Source organism: Hordeum vulgare, chromosome 2H (genome assembly GCF_904849725.1).
Source record: "Hordeum vulgare subsp. vulgare chromosome 2H, MorexV3_pseudomolecules_assembly, whole genome shotgun sequence".
NCBI lineage: Eukaryota > Viridiplantae > Streptophyta > Magnoliopsida > Poales > Poaceae > Hordeum > Hordeum vulgare.
Window position 1 is genome coordinate 602,097,927 of NC_058519.1, and position 17,178 is coordinate 602,115,104.

At 51.0% G+C, this 17,178-nt stretch overlaps 1 protein-coding gene across 1 annotated transcript; it reads right to left on the reverse strand.

The window, feature by feature from the left end:
- Positions 1-494: 494 nt before the first annotated feature.
- LOC123427645 (protein ECERIFERUM 26-like) lies at positions 495-4,038 on the reverse strand. The gene is made up of 2 exons (XM_045111735.1): positions 3,400-4,038; positions 495-1,594 (listed from the first exon to the last, which is right to left on the reverse strand). Exons 1-2 carry the CDS (start codon positions 3,880-3,882, stop codon positions 758-760), a joined length of 1,320 nt encoding a protein of 439 aa, XP_044967670.1. The 5' UTR covers positions 3,883-4,038; the 3' UTR covers positions 495-757.
- Between the last annotated feature and the right edge of the window lie 13,140 nt (positions 4,039-17,178).

The window sequence follows — 17,178 nt, forward strand, 5'->3', positions numbered from 1 at the left end:
TGACACCAACATCCGTCACCTGTCTCCGACACCATCATAGCATCCATCAAAGGAAAAAAATAACGGATCACCTCCTCACCCGAGCTTGACACGGCTCCATCGCTGATATGCAGCTTTGCGGACCTCCAAGGTAGCTCACGAAAGATGAAGCCATTGTCGTTGAACGAACAGACCGGAGCAACACCCCACACACGCCATCGAGCTCCAGATCTGACACCCTACCACGACTAAGACGTCGAAGGAGGAAACCAGACCTGTTATCCATCAACCACGAACCCAACATACCGAGTTTGATTCCTCATGAGAGCAGTGCATATCCTCTCTTTTTCGTAGCACTAGAAAAAAAGAATCAAAGAAAAAAAAGAAGCAAACCAATTACAAAAATTAGTTTTACATCTATATGTGACATGGTCGATATTCCTTTTTTTTAAGGAAAGTCATACACAACCAACGCTATGCCTTAGCCAAAAAAAACACACCAATAGACCAAGCAATTCCCTCCAAGCAAGTTATTTTCATATTCTAAACTAGTTTGACAAATTATTGCAATCATGTATTCTTGCAATCCCGGGTACAGTACATTTTTCATAAGTTATTGGAGCAACTTATTTGGTAACATCTTACGTTCGTACCGCACACACAGCCAATCACACCACACCCGCATCGATCACCGAAATAACCTCAGGAAACCACGCTCGAAAACTATCAAAGGTAAGCTCGTGCCATCTGATATTCTGATTACCACCCAACTGAAGTTTCAGGGAGCCGGGTGCAGGAGCGTGCTGCCGAGCGCGGCGCGGAGGGCCTCCGCCTCGTCCTTGGGGAGCACCGCCGTGACGACGCGGCCGCGCCCGTCGGCGTCCGGCTGCACCAGCACGGCGCCCTCCTCGCCGACGCCGTCCAGGCCGTACTCGACGTGCGCCGGCCGCTGCCCCTTGATCTCCAGCCCGTACAGGTCCACCTGCTCCATGTCCACGAACGTCAGGTTGGCGCCGTAGATGACCACGTCCCCCGGGAAGGCCACCACCGCCGCGGTCTCGTCGACGACGTCCTTCGCCAGGAGCGCCGCCAGCTCGGGCACGTCGGTCTTGGCCGGCGGGGAGCCCGCCTCCACGTACCCGACCCTCTGCTCGTTGGCCAGGGAGTTGCCGCTCCTGGCCGACATGTCGTTCCTCACCACCGTCACCGTCTTCACCTCCTTGCCGGCCCTGATCTTCGCCACCGTCTGCCACAGGAGCGCCGAGATGAGCTCGAAGGCGCCGCCGGCCGCCGCTGGCTCCTGCTGCTGCTGCTGCTGCAGCCTCGTGAGCATCGGCTCGGTGATGTGGAAGGAGTAGCCCGCCATGTCGACACCAGCCGGGACAAACCAGTAGTCCTCGATGGGCCCGACCGGCTTCACGGAGCGCGGCACGGCGGCGTCGGCAGGGGCGCGGTCCTGCGGCTCGTTCCTGGGGTTGACGGTGACGGCGTCTGGCGTCTTGCCGCCCAGTATCTTTGCCCAGTGGTTGAAGCAGGTCGTCGCCGTCGCCACGTCGCCGATGAGATGCGCCCAGCTGAACCCCAGCGCCATCGCTCCACACTTGAAGTTCGTGACCTGCGAGCTCAGTCAGTCAGGATAAGCGCTGTCAATTTTAAAACTTGGTGCTGCTGAATAAATTACTGTGGTAAAACAGAGTACAGAACAAGATCCAAGAAGTTGAAATAAAATCGAAGAAGCATACGGTGGCGAAAAGAAAGCAAGTTGGCAGCCATTTGGCCAAGCAAGCTGAGGTTGGGACCGAAACTAGAAGGACGACTTGGCCACATAAGTTGGGACACGGTGGTCCTACTCCGTCAACATGGCAAAGCCGATCATAAAGCACCACCGGCACCGACGGCGATCCATGAAACATTATTCTGACTGCAAGTGCGCACGCATCCTTCAATGGCCATCGTCCGGCGACTTCAGCCCCGAGTGTTCGGTCGTCTTCAGTTCAAGTGTTCGCTCTCTATTAATAGGGTTCACTGTGGTGAAAATGAACACACGCATGGTTAACTTGGCTTGGTAGCTTAGGCGTTTCACTGGTGAAGTTCAGGAATACAGCGTGTTCTTGAACTCCGATTGACCATGCATTTCAAGCAACGAGAGAATTAATATCCGATGGAAATCCAAGTTGCGATGGAAACTATTTTAATGAAGAAATCTGTTTTTCAGCTTGGAATTTTAATGTCAGTAGAGAACTATCTCCTCGACATGCTCTATTCTTTTGAGACCTTTCTGAAACTTGGAAAGATAGTTTTTACCGAACTGGTTATTATTGGATATTCTCAGTAAATAACTTGGCTGGTGAAGTTCAGGGACACAGCGTGTTACTGAATTCAGTGGCGGAGTTAGAAGCAGGTTACGCCTGGGGTTGTGCTATGTTGAGTGACAAATCTCTATGGTTGTTTATACTTTATAAGAAGGAATTGCAAGCGATGTTGTTACTAGGACTGGGACTGTAGCCCTAGCTGCCCCGGGACTATGGACCAAGCATTTCAAGCACCAATTGTTGGTGGGATCAGATTCAGGCCGATCGTTTTGTTCACTTTGGTGTATGATAATAGATTGATGGTGGGGGTTGGAATTCAACCCGAGAGAAGTAGGCAGCTGAGATGTATAGGAGTAGTACGGGGTAGTCATGAATCTCAGATTGCAAGGAAAATTGAACCAGACGGCCAAGTCGCACTGACACGGGTTCTTGTCTCAGCAGTGCGGACGTGGTGCAGTTAATACTACTCCAACTAGCGCTGCCGACGCCGATTGGCAGACCTACGCGCGGTACGGGTGCAATGAATGGTGCATGCTGAATCCCACATGATCTGCACAGTGGAACACCGCTTTACTTCGGTTTTCACCTTCACTTCACATGCCAAAATTTCTCGTGCAGTTTTCCTCCGTTTGATCCCGTGCATCGCCATTGCTACTACTCTGATCGTTTTGGACGAAGAATTGTTTTGGATGAAACTCTGATCATGCACTACGTACCGTTGAAGCCGCCTCACTTGCTTCGCGTGATCCCTGATGAGTAGCAGCGATTTAAAGAAAGGCGGGGTCGAAATGAAATGCCTCCAGGAACTAGTACTAGGAAGCAGCAATCAGTTTGCTCCCAGTCCCGGCGACCTGATTCTAGCCCCGGCGCAGTAATGGCTTCCGATTTTGAGGTCCATGCCCGGCTCCGGCATAAATTTCTGATGGCCGCACTCGCAGCCGCGAACCACACCGAAAGCTACGTCTCGAAGATTATCTAATCCTATCCCGCGTCAAGAACCAGTCCGGAGATTCAACGGCCGAGCTGCCGTTGTTTAATCGATGGAAGAAAGATGTGGCGACTGGAGGCGAGCGAGGGAGAATCAATGAACGGCGGACGGTTTAATTACCTGGACGTAGAGCAGCGGGGAGAAGAAGAGCTCGGGGCCGAGCACCTTGTCGTAGCAGAGGAGGCGGACGCGGTCGACGGCGCCGTCGCGGAGCCAGTCGTCGAGCGCGCGCTCGCACCGGGCCTCCACGATGCGGACGCCGCAGTCGTTGCACTTGACGTAGGGCCGGCGCGAGGCCTCCCCCCGCTGCTGCTGCTGCTCGGCGGCGGCGGGGGCGGCGTCGTCGGCGGGGCGGCGGACGCGGCCGGCGACGGGGTAGTAGGCGTCGAGCCAGGGGAACATGGGGTCCTTGAGCACCTTGGTGGTCACCCCGCGCACCACCTCCCCGGCCGCGTAGTAGTACACCCCGCGCAGGTAGTGCAGCCGGAACGCCAGGTCCGCGTCCCCCAGCTCGTACCCCTCCACCTCCGTCACCGAGCTCGGCACCACCGTCGACAGCCGGTGCCCGTGCACCGCCGCCGTCGCTTCCCCCTCGAGCCCCATGCCGACCGCGCCGCGCAACAGCTGGGTATGCGTGCAAGCTCGCGAGTTCTCGCTGTGTGAGTGCACGGCCACGGTTTGTTGGTGGGACGCGTGTAGGGGAGGCGTATATAACCGGGCCGAGATGGGTGGGCGGACGGAAGCCGGCACACGGCAGCTCGCCGGTACCGGTTGGGGGTTTAAATACGGGAGCGGGCGGGGTTGGTTGGGGAGGTGAGGAGCAACGGACGGATGGGTTCCACTTCCACTTCCACTTCCACGGCGCCAGCCGCCGTGCACCGGTTGCCGCCGGTGAGCTGACTGACTGATTGAGGGCACGCCGGACAGGACGACCCGGGCGCGCACTGTTCTGCTTCGTGCTCATGTCGGATCTCCGGCCAACTCCACCGCACGACCTTAAACGGACATCCGATTTGATCGGATTTTGTCCGTTTGGAACGACAATGAGTTCGTTCGTGTCCGGTCTGTCCGTTGAATCGTGCGTGTGTCCACCGCGCGGCCGCATCCCAAATTATGTCCCCGTCGGACTTGATTTTTTTAAAAAAAATTCAACTAAAAATAAGTAAACTCGGTTTAAAAAGCTTAAAACATTAATAAGTAAAAATTAATAAAGGTCCAGTTTTTCACGGTCACAAAACGGCCTAGTTTTCGACATAATTAACATTAAAGAAAAGGTAGCCCGTTCGTCGCGGCCGTCGCCGTCGCCGGTGTCCTCGTCGTCGCCATTGCTGACGAGGTCGATGTAGGGCGGCGGCGTCCAGAGGTGGGCCGGCGGTCCCTGGTGCGCGGGGCGTGGTGGAAGCTGGCCTGCAGCACCTCCTTCCGTGGCGAGGCCTCCCGCTTCGGTGACCGCGACGGCATGGGGCACCAGATCACGGCCCCCACTGCCTGCGCCGTCTCCGGCGCGGTGCAGGACCAGCCCCGCGACGCTCCAACGAGGTCTGCAGGGAACGCGGTCACCTCCTCCTCCTCCTTCAGCTCGGGGATGGCGACGTCGCCAGCCGCAGAGAGGGCCATGGCGCGGTCCAGGCCCGGCCATTGACGCTCATCATGCGTCGCCATGGAGTCCTCCATGACGCGCTGGATGAGGCTGGCCTCCTCCTCCTCCGTCATGCAAGGAGGTGGAGGTGGTGACGGAGACGGCGAAGGCGACGGCGTGGGCGTGATGCCGCGCACCCGCGTACGCCTGCGCACCTCCCGTGCCCGCCGCGGCCCCGCGACCGTCCCGACGAAGTACGAGGCACGACGCACGCCGTGCTCGTCCTTAAGCCAAGTATCCCACAGGGTGCTGACGGCGGCATACCTGGGGTCGTAATAAAGGTCGTCGGGGAGGAGGCATCGACCGCGGTCGATCTCCTCGCGGCGCGCATGACCGCTCGTCGGTGCCGGAGGGATGGGGACGCGGTCGACGAAGAGATGCCACGCGTTGGGGAGGTGGACATCACTCCACGGGACCGACGTCCTCGTCTCCCAGTAGCGCCGGCAGACCTCAACGTTGAGGTACTGCCAGTCGCGATGGCCAGCGCCGAGCCTGGGAGCGATGGAGAAGGGCGTCGCGGCCTGGCGCGGTGGCGACCGGCGAGCTCGACGAGCAGGCTAGGGTTTCGCGCGGGGGACTGTCGGGTTTCGAGGAGGCCGCGGCGTGACGATGAGAACTGTGGACGACCGGTCCACGACTTCCTCATTTAAAAAAGACCGTGACCTTTCACTGGGCGGATGACAGACGGGTCTAACTGTTCGTGCGCATTCATGCGGGTGGCTGGGAGGTTGATGGTCGTCTGCCACACGTTCCCGATGCGGATGTGCGCGTGTTCGTTTGATGTTCGCCGCGATCCAAATCCCGCGCAAGTTTGCGTTTAAAATGGATCGCGTCGGACACGAAACGCATAGAACGGGGTCATGCGGTGGAGTTGGCCTGGCCGTGTGATGTGATCTGTAGTACAAGGATGGCGGAGGAATGTAGTACGACAGTGGGATTGGATCTGAGGACATCGGAACAGTGCGTGTGGCCGCTGCGACAGTGGCGGCGCCGGCCGACGGCGTCTCCTTTTCGGTGGACTCCGGATGCGAGTGCGACGACGGTGTGAACGTGGTTGGCACGAGCCGTCGACACTGTTGAAGGTCACGTGAAAGTATGGCCCGTATCGTGTGTGTAGCTGAGATCTGTACCAGGCTGGTACTCGTACTAGACGGACGAGGTACACAGGAAAGCTCAACTAGACCCTGCTTATAATTGACAGTCCTGTGGAGTGGGGCCCACAAACTTTTTAGATATTATATTTGTCCAGAAGTTTTTTCAGCTCTTTTTTCTTCTATCCTTAAACTGAATTTTGACATATCATAAAATGGGAAATTAAAAAACTAGACTTGCCATGAACCATAAGCTAAAATTGCCATGATGAATTGCCATGATGAAAAAGTTATCATGATCAATTAATAAAAATTGCCGTAAAAAATAGTTGAAAATATATCGGTAGCTTTAAATCTAGAAGAAAAAATAGATAAAGCATATCATGACAACTTTAGTGTAAACACATGACAATTACAGTATAAACATCATGGCAACTTTTGGTTAAAAAAATTCATCGAGAATGATCGAAATTCTAAAATCGACATGATCTATAAACTTAATTTGCCATGATGGATTACTAAAAAATTGCCATGATCCATTTATTAATTTTCCCGTGGCTAATTACTAAAAATTACCATGATCAATTAATAAAAATTGTCGAAAAAATAGTTGAAAATATAACGATAGCTTTAAATCTAGACGAAAAATTAGATAGAACATGTCATGTCAACTGTAGTGTAACCACTATGGCAACTACACCGCAATGTCATGACAATTTTTGCTTATTTTTTTTCATCGAAACATATCAACACGGAATATAATTTTGAAAATCTCGTCGAGATGGATTTAATGATGAAAATAGATTTTTAATTAGAAGATCAAACATTTTGAAGCCAAAAATCAAAAAAGATTCGTGCTGAAAGAGAAACGGACGTGCGGGAAAGTGGTTAAATGTCCACACACCAGTTCAGTCTTACCTGGCAAAGAAATTCCCATATCAGTTGTCAAGATTCGTGCAACAGCAAACAGACGGTAATCCATACATGTGGACGGTTTGCAAACGCCCACACGGGTGAACGTTATCTTTTGGGTTTAAATATTAAATTTATCCAAAAGTTTTTTTCCACTTCGATGGTGTTAAAAATCTTTAACCATGGCAAATTTGTTGTTTTTATGTTAAATTTCATGGTGACAACATGGAAATTTACTTTAGCAAGTATGACAAAGTCGTAACATAGAACTGAACATGGCGGATTTTTCATGTTTTCTAAAGGAATTTGACATCCTCGCAACAACTGAATTTTGCCATAAAAACGTTCAATTTGTCATGCTAGGACAAAGACGTTTCTTTTTTCAAAATAGGGATTACCCCGACCTCATGCATGCATTCATTCTATTCATTATTCATAAAAAACTTATAAGGTAATATATCGGGTAGTCTAAATCCATCATTTTAGAGAAAATGCATAGGAGCTCTTGGGTGCTACGTCCCCTATATTCAAAAATAATTTAGTAATTCAAAAAAAAAAATCCTAAAACTTTTTATGAAATCAAACACAACCAGGTATATCAAGTAGTCGTTATAAAAAAATTTTGCCCTAAAATCAACGGGAATAATTCTTTGGCCAAACTTTTATGCTAGTACATTACCTAGTCATATTGGATTCTAAAGAGTTTTGCATTTTCTTATCCTTTTTTGGATTACTAAGTTATTTATGAATATAGGGGTGGAGCATTCGAGTGCTCCTAATCCGCTCCCTCCATCTTAGCAGCAGCTCTCGATACTCATATCCACCTGATGAAAGGATGCCGGCAGTTTGAGTCTAATACCAAACGATACATCACACGAAAGCCTATCATCTAAAGCCGGAGGCCCCAACCAAACCACATACTAGGTTTAGGGTACAAACCAGTCCGACGCACTCTCATGTATCATCGTCGTCGTCTTCCACCAATCCATCTTCATAGAAGAACCTAAATCGCCGACCTTGCCAGACCTCTGTGCCGTCGACGCCACCAGGACGTCGGACAACGTCCTCCTCCTACGCGAGTCCATCTCCGTGCATCGGACGCCGAGTCTCCACTGCGTCACTCCGTCGAGATCCGTCGTCACCAATGTGTAAGATAAAGCACCGCTCCATCATAGAAGCCACCCACTAGTCCCTCAAGCCCGTATACACCTCCAAGAATGACACCCCCAAGGGAGAAACAACACGAGAGTGTCGCCGTCATCTGATCTACTGATCTAGGGTTTTTCCCAGAGGTAGGGGATAGACGTCTGGAGCATCTCCACGACGATGCCTTCAAGAAGGTAACAACACAAAATAGTGCCGCCATCGCTGGTCTTGGCACAAAGTCAAGAACAGGGTTTTCACCCGGATTCACTCGACGAACCTCCATCAAGCATCGTGTGCACGGGTCACCACCGATCTGAGCCGTCACGCAGCCAGTAGGGCGCATAGGCCAGATCACATCTGTTCGGAGGCCAGACCATGCATGATTCCGACCCGTTCACCAGACCCTTCATGTCGCGACCGCCGATCCGGGGCCAAATGGCCCGTCGCCGCAGATCCCATAGCCGCCGACGAACCAACGCCACTGCCCGGCGGAAGACCGGCCGCCGTGCCCACAGCCATTGTCGCCCAAGGCAGAGCCACCCGTCGCGGCGCCGCCGGTCAAGGCATGGATGCCCACCGTGCCACCAAGGCCAGATCGACCACGCCTCCTCACGCCGTGGGGCTCCGCACCATCCCCATGACGCGGGAGACACGGAGGCGCTCGCCACCGCCGACCCCGGGTTATAGGCCGATGGCGTCCTTTGACGATGGTGGAGGGAGGGATGGAAGGAAGAAGAGCCCCAACGGCTAGGGTTTCGTCCCGCCCAAGTCGCCCGAGCGGGGGCGACGCGAGGTCCGGGGGTTGAGGGAGGGCCCAGAATAATTCCATCCTCGTGAACAATAAAATCAAAAAATAGTAATATAATTTTGAAAAATTGATATTTCTTTTGGCAACAAACATTGATTATTTTATATACATGCGTGTGAATTCTATACCTAATAATAAAGCGGCTATTGCTTCCGTCGGAAAACCCACCGCGACATTTTTATAAAAAAGCCCGTGTAATTTTTGTTATTCAACCCGCGCTTCATAATTTATCTGCAACGCAAAAAGAAAAAACGATTCGTTGCAAAAATTATACCCGTACGCATAGCCTCCTCCAGTCGACCCTGGGCCACCCTGGCCTGTGCCCAGGCTGCCGCCACACCACTCGCCACTGCGGCCGACCTCAACCGCCACCGCTGCCGATCTCAACCCACCCGCCTCCGCGGCCGTACCTCTCCCCGCTCACTGCCCCCGTTGCGGCGTTCGAGCGCATAGCGTCGACCCTGGTCCACCCTGGCCTGTGCCCAGGCCGTTGCCATACCACTCGTCGCCGCGGCCGACCTCAACGACCACTGTTGTCGATCTCAACCCACCCGCCTCCGCGGCCGTACCTCTGCCCGCTTGCTGCCCCCGTTTCGGCGCTCGATCACAGCTTCTGGATCAAATCAACGCGACAGCTACAGTGACTGGGGATGATGCGTCTACTCGATGCAGAACGGCGGCGGCTCGCGGATAAGGCGCGACGGAGCGAAGTACTTGCAGGTGGAGGCGGGCCTCCATGGCTCACACGGGGAACTCCGAGGTTATGGCGCGGCAACGACGACTCCTTATGGCCAGATAGAGGCACCTAACCCTTGCTCCCCTCATCGTATCACCTCCTCCGACAGGAACTCATCATCAGGTGAGATCCCCTCCGCATGCCTCCGACCGTGTGCCAAGCACCGGCAAGAATTTTTTTTTTGTGGGGATCTGTTTGCTGATGAATGAATGTATTGAATGTAAGATTGTATTGTTGTAGAGACAGAGAATGGAACACCACCTTCAGTTTGTCATCTGATCTCACATTCTCTACCCCATGAGTGAAATAAGATAATAGTCCATTGATCAATTCACGTAGCCTCTTTGTTTTGTTTTGCTTGTCCCGCTCAATTTCTCATCATGGTGGAATTAAAAATGGACGGGTTGGTTTCTCAACAAAATAGGATAGGACTGACTACATTAGTTAGTTAGCTTATTATTTTAATAAATCAAAATGATTATAAAAAGATTAAAAGCGTGTGGTATTTTTTTTCTTCCGTTGCAACGCATGGGCCCTTTTGCTAGTTCATGAAGATGAAATATGCCTAATGATCAAGGGTAAAATAAAATCAATGGTTTAAAAAGACTATTTTAAAGTATTTTTGAGCACTCTTTTTTCTCTGCGGGGCATTAGGAATATTTTTTCCTCACCAAAACCTACATTCAACGGTGTTTGCTGTGAAACAAAAATAAGATTTGGTTTTTATATTTTCATTTTACTATCTACGGTGAATGCATTTGAGCTCAGAATCAAATGAGACGAAATGGATGGCTAACGCGGGTCGCTGAACCATGGCATGAGGAGGGCGTGCGTCGTTGTTGCATGCGTGACCTTGACAATGAGGGCCTCGTTGTCCTCAACTGTGGCTTTGTGTCGCGCCATGGCGACCTTAAGGATGGCTTGGGCCACGACTTTCTTCTCAGCAACAAAGGCCCTTTGGGCTCTCCTCTTGGTCGATTCTTGGTTGAGATGGTCGATCTCCTCCGGCGTGAGCTCTGCCCATGATTTCTTCATCTTCTTCTTCACGGGACGGGCGGAGGTGGCAACGGGTTGCTGCAGGGGCGCCGGCCATGGAGCGGGGAGGAAGGCGGGAGGGTTTTAGAGAAAGAAAGAGGAAATGAGAGCGTTGTGTCCCGAGTGAACGGGTCACGGAGGGTCCGCGAGCTGTAGTTTTGATCCAATGAGATATGTGTTCATTTTAATCCAAACAAACGTCGGACAAAATGAGGTCGTGCGTTGGAGTTGACAACCTCTTAGCATATATCGTGCTTGGGCTGCTGTCCTCTACATTCCATTTACTTAGTCGGTTGCTTTGTAAAAAAATTTGCTTTTCGTTGAAGCAAGACTTCATCCTGAATAGTTTTGCCTTTTCCTTTAGACAATTTAGAATCCATAACAATTTTCGCATCAGAAATCCTACTGTTTTATTGGTAAAAATAATAACTCATTAGATGGATTACGAAAGGCATTTCGCTTGAAATCTGACCGTCATATATTTAAGCATGTCAATCCGTCGCACGGGACGAAAGACTGTTGTCGCGAGCATGATTTTCTTTTTCTTCGGCAACCATGGTAAATCCTTGCCATGCCCAAACGAAGTGAAAAGCGGAACCACTTGGCCGGTACACTTGCGCCGGGGCGCAGGAAATTGAAGGCTCGGTCGTGGGAACGACGGAAGGACGCCTGGTAGAGCTTGAATGCTCGGTCGTGGGAACGGCGCTGTGAAGGACGCCACCTTGATTAGGCCAAGACTATGAGCGCCCGGGTGTCGGACGAGAAAGATGGACGCAGACCGACTGGCACCCGGCAGTGCGTGGTATGCCATCGCCGTGAAGTTAATTCAAGCGACGACTCGGCGTTGGGGGAGCGCGATTGTTCGTTGCTTGGGACTCGGGAGGTCTGCGGAGCGTGCGATTCTTCGGTCTAGTGACCAGCACGAATGGCACGGAGGGGACGAGCAGCGCCGGCATTGCCGGTGCACGGCCATTTCCGAAGGACACTGACCATCTTTATGATCAAACTGACAAGCAGGGCAAAGCTAGCTGCCACCATCATGCCCGGACTCGCTATTTCCATGCGGGCGCAGCGAGGCGATTGAGTTTCTCCGGTCCGGCAAGGCACGCGCATGCAGCGTGTTCGAGCCGTACATGGCAATGGTTAGTGGGCAACGGCTGGCAAGACTCGGCCAGGACGACAACGAACCCGAGGCCCGGTTGGGTGGAGAGATTAAACGCGGATGATACACACGCACCGCGTAATTCCAGTAAGAGCATGTCTAGCACACCCTCGTAAAAGGGCCGAACTCGTAAATTAACCGTCAAAATACAAATCGAGACGAAAAATGCTGTCGGACCACACCACGTAACCGCGTTCGATCGGTATTTTTTTATGGGGCGCGGCAAAATGCCTACCTAACCTATGAAAAGGCAGGTCCCCCCCCCCCGACCCGTCGGTGCCCTGTATATATCTGGAAGCGATTGGTTGGTGGGACATTTCATCCGTGTTTCCCCCCCACCCACCGTCGCCGGGCGCCGCCTTCGATTCCGGCCACACCAGCCGCCGGGATCACGCCGGTGGGCTGCCGCAGGCCCTAGATCGACCTCCCCACGCCCTCGTGCCTTGGCTCACCGGAAAGCTGCAATTGTTTTGTCGCAACCATCGGATTTGTCTTTTCCGGCCATCGGCGGCTGCGCCAAAGCCATGGACCACACATAGCCCCGGCAAAGCGCCAGCGCCGCATGCATGTACTGATTCATCCTCTAGTCGTTGGCGTCGGTTTATCGGCAAGGACTCTTCCGGCCGGTGCCCCGGCTCGGTGTTCGCGCAGCGGCTCGCCTGCTTGTCGATGCCGCTCATACAGTGCAAGGACTATCTAGAAACAGTGTTGCGGCTCACATCCAACACACGGCAGCACCTCGGATGAGTATTCTTCAAATACAAAAACAACGGGTTATGCTCTTCTTCCTCTTCCGCTTTGTCAACTTATTTAGTTAAATTACGGTAGCTTATTGAGGTCTTCATGTGTGTAGGAAGGTGGATGTTCATTTCGATATTGGGAAGAAGAATACAACAATCTATTGATAGAAAGAAACATAATAGATGTTCGTGCACTCCTTAGTATAATTGAGTCTAACGATGCAGCCGCATGTGCAATTATAAAAGAAATTAGAAGGAAAGCAACATCTAATTCTTTAGAATCAAAGCCACACGATGAAGAATGCAAGTTGAAGAAACCCGAGATCAACAATGAATGCATGGAGAAGATGTTCCTCCAACTAGTGGAAGCAGTTATGAAAGTTGGATATCTTCTAAAATGTTTAATTGTGATTCTTGTTTTCTTTGGTCTTGTTGTTTTAGCAAAGATTTGCTGAATTATGTTGTATTTAATGCCTTTGAAGAAAATAAAAAAGCAACTAAATGTGTTTTCATGCCTGAAAATGTAATGAAAATAACAGATTTTGCGGGCCGGCGTGGGCGGTGGCCGAGCAGACCTTGCAAAACGGAACTTGTGAATATCCTTTTATACGGTTTCATTTTGTGGAGTCTGCTCGGCCGTCGCTCACACCGGTTCGCAAAAACGTTTTTTCGCGACCTGCAAATGACTTTTGCGGGGCTGCTTTATACGAGGTCTGTTAGAGATGTTCTAAGAGAATCTCAAATTGGACATTGTATCCCTCCGCAAAACCGAAGGACCAATATGCGGACATGAATACGGAAGCCGGACATATAAAGCTATCCACATGCATTTTAAACTGGATTTCAATTAGCCGAACGAATTACATCAAACAAGAAGAAGGGCGACACAGAAAAAGCATTCGTAATTGCTTGACTGATGATCATCGGTCTTTTGGGTTGTTCTTATGGTCTAGCTTGTCTTCGTGGGCTTGGTGGTGCTCGTGGTCTCCGACCGAGGTACTTTAGTTGAGAGTTTCTTTGCGATGTAGTTGTGTGATGGTTGGTGTATGTTACGTGTTGGGTATAATTGTCGGGTTGATTGTACGTTCATGGGTTATATGTTCTATAAATAGTCCTCGTGTGATAGGATTGTACCGTTTTTTCACTAATTAACTGGACGACTCTTTTTTGCTGAATTAATCGATGAGGCAATTTTTTTACCTTCTTAAAAAAATAATTGTTTAAATAAACATGAAATAGTTTGAATTCAGCGAGATTAATCATATGTTTAACAAGGTTTTTCTTATCTATGGCTCCTGTTGTTCCAAACATATTGTCCCTTGAGGACATCCAACAATGAATGTGTGCGAATGATCCACCTTGATACATCACGTCAGCGTGTATAGCGTACACAATATGTGAGCAACATCAAGTGATTGATCAACAAGCTGAGTAAGAACAATCAAAACTTATGATCTTCATGATTACCGCGTACAATGGTCGTATTGCCTCCAACCGATCAACTACGTCACAAAACTTCGTGACGGAGTTTTGGACGTTGTATCATCGATAGACTAACGATTTCACATTGCGTTTATGAATGAACCATGCACACTGCCAAAAAAGCGCCCTTATGCTCCCCCCCACGAATTCCGCAGATGCGACAACTACGTATCACACGACAACTCATCCTTCATGGTCGAGTACCTCGCCATGCTTCTTATACTTTGAAAAAATGACATGAAGTTCGAAAAATAAGCTCAATGGCATTTCACCGGACACCTATCGGGCATTGTGTCCAACATGGACGTTGTCGACATGAGCAGGGGGTGGGTGAGGGGGGGGGGTATTTGGATGCAAACGGATCTTGGGTGGATGAGGTCGTAGTACAAGGAGAGTGAATGTGTGTGTGGTGGTTGCGGGTGTGTTGCAATGTCTGGCTGCCAGTGAGAGAGGTACAATGACGACAACGGAGGATGAGGGCACATATGCTAAGTAAGGGGAGAAGGGATGGAGTGGAAGAGAATGGGTCTGAGAGGGGGATTTTAATGGGTCATGGGAGCCGGAGTTATGTGTGACGGCGGTCCGTATTCCTACAAATCCCCTCAATTTGCTTCCAATTTATAGAAAAAAATAAGTTCAAACTGACCGACGGACCGATACATAACACTTCGTTTTCTATAAAAACATGTTCAAATTGGATGATAAAACACATATGAAGACCGCGACATCTCTCTTCATTTTCTTATAAAAAAATCCTTCGAACTCAAGGGTTGCTTAAGAGCATTTATACCAGCAAATTGCAAATCCGTCCCTTTAAACATCTGCGGACGCGTCCGGACATGTCCGCGGACACAGATTGGGAACGCCTCGTATTTCCCTCTTCACATCCGCATATCTCATATCCAACACGCTATATCCATACTACACATGCAACGTTGAGCTACTCTATATGATCAAACATCGAACAACAAAATTGGAAGCACATAAACACAAGATCAGGTGCAAACGAACGTCAAACATCAGCCAAAAGATCATCTTAAGTTCATCGGACATAGTTCTTAAACTATTACAACTAAAAACTATATAAACAATGCGTGCAGGGGGGGGGGGTGAGATCACCACTTCCTCGCCGACCCTTTGCCACTTGGGTCGTCGGCGCAGTTGTAACCGTCCGCGGCTGGCGGAGAGTCTTGGTCGTTGGAGGACGTGGTGCCGGTGTCGTTGCCAACGGAGTCGAAGTCGGGGAGGATGATGAGGCCATTCATCCGACTGATCGTCATGTCCTGCTCTCACTTCATATTCGCGAGTCGTGCCTTCTTCTCTGCTACCTCCTCCGCCTTGCGCTCCGACTGCTCAATAGCAAGCCAGAGCGCCTTGGCGTTCTTCAGTCGAAGGTGCCGAGCTTTCGTCTCCGCCCTCGTGTGGGACCGACGGTACACCCATGCGGGGATGCGTTAGTCCTCGTCGGGCTCCGCCGGCATCGTGCGACGGCGGCACACGGACTACTCCGTTTTCCTCTCCATTGCCCGCTGTCTCTCACGACGGGCGGCGCGCGCCTTCGATTTCGGAGTGCGCGAGCACTAGGATCCAATGCTTCCCGCGTGGAGGAGCAGCTGGCAGGGTAAGACAGCGTGCGGGGGCAGGTGTGGACTGCGTAGTCTTGATGGAGCTGCGCGTGGGCTGGGAGGATCCAGCTCCGGCGTCCTCACTCCGCCGACGCGGGAGCTGCGGCGTAGCTCCAGATCCGGAGCTGCCGGTGATCTCCACCTTGGACCGCTCCAAGGCAATGCGTAGGGCCAGCTCCTCGGAGTGAACGTCCAAGCCGTCGGAGCCGGAGCTCGACATTGGAGTCGATGGGATCAGACTCAGTGACGGAGAGGAGGGGACGGAACGAGAGAAAGTGAGCTAGGGTTCAGAACGAGGCGTACGGAGTGGGGATTTTTTGGGACAACGGTGAGGTCACTGGTGGGCCTGGCCTATCAGACGGACGCACCCGATGTGACCGGGCGTCCCATATTCGTCTTATATTTAGACTCGATATAAGGGCCGCCGGTCAGCCCGGATGTTTAAGTTGAATTTATAAAGTCAAGTTGGATCGCAATTTTGTGATTGGTCATTTATCTGAGGGTTGTTCGTATGTTTAAAACAAACATAAGAGGTCCGGATGTAACGCTCTAATTTTTTTGAAAGTGACGCGGAAGTACACATCACACGGTTGGGCTGGAGGCAGGTGGCGCGTGCGGGCAGGGCCAACCGAGTTCGGTGACGCACAGGAGGCACGAGCGCGCACAGTAAACATTGCGGAGGGTTGGCAGTTGCCGAGCTGGCCGGTGATCCCAAGCAAAATTTCTAACGACATGGCAGTATGGTCAGCTTAAATTCCATCGTATCGTCCCGGTTGTCCTGTCCCCGTCCCTATCTCTTGAGCTTGAGGAGACCCACTCTTATCTTGCGGGGACGCCTGACGAGACCCCCAAGCATGACACCGACATGTGCAGAGTAGACATCCCCATAATTTGAGCCTGAACTTTCATGTGTTTTATTCAAGTTCCGGTCTTCCAGACCACAAAATCAATGAACTCTCTTATCGAAAGAAAAAAAGATCGAACGTGACCGCATTGAAACCCATGGAAGTGAACACAAGATATTTTTGGTGCACCCAATAAACGGTGCGTTATTAAATCAAAAGCCAGCAGCTGTCCTATCGTTACATGGCTCAAGCTAGAGTGACCGAAGCGAAAATGACGTGCGGTGTCGATGGGCCGTTACAGCGTTTCTATCTGTCCTACGTGACGCGTGCGTGCGATGCATGAGAGAGGCTCCGCAACAGGTAGTTGAAAGCGTCTGAAAATCAGTTCTGACGACGAACCACGAGACCACTCGACAACGCAAGCAAGATAGCTGTCTACAGTTGAGTATGGATGGATGGATGCAAGCAAGATAGCTGCGTGTATGCAGATTCCTAGATGTAAATATTTAAGTTTCAGGATTACACCTTGTGCATTCAAGATAGATGCACGCATACAGGAGTATGCAGATTTATAAAGGTTTTAATCTTCGGTAGGCGTAATTCTATCCAAACAACATTGAGCTTATGCACGTTCCTAGATGTAAGTAGTTATGTTTCAGGATTGTAGCAATCGACAAC

Excerpts from the sequence above, each read along its gene's own strand:
- LOC123427645 (XM_045111735.1), bottom strand. The coding sequence starts at position 3,882 with ATGGGGCTCGAGGGGGAAGCGACGGCGGCGGTGCACGGGCACCGGCTG. Across the intron at positions 1,595-3,399 it reads CCCCGCTGCTCTACGTCCAG|GTCACGAACTTCAAGTGTGG; the intron begins GTAATTAAACCG and ends CTGAGCTCGCAG.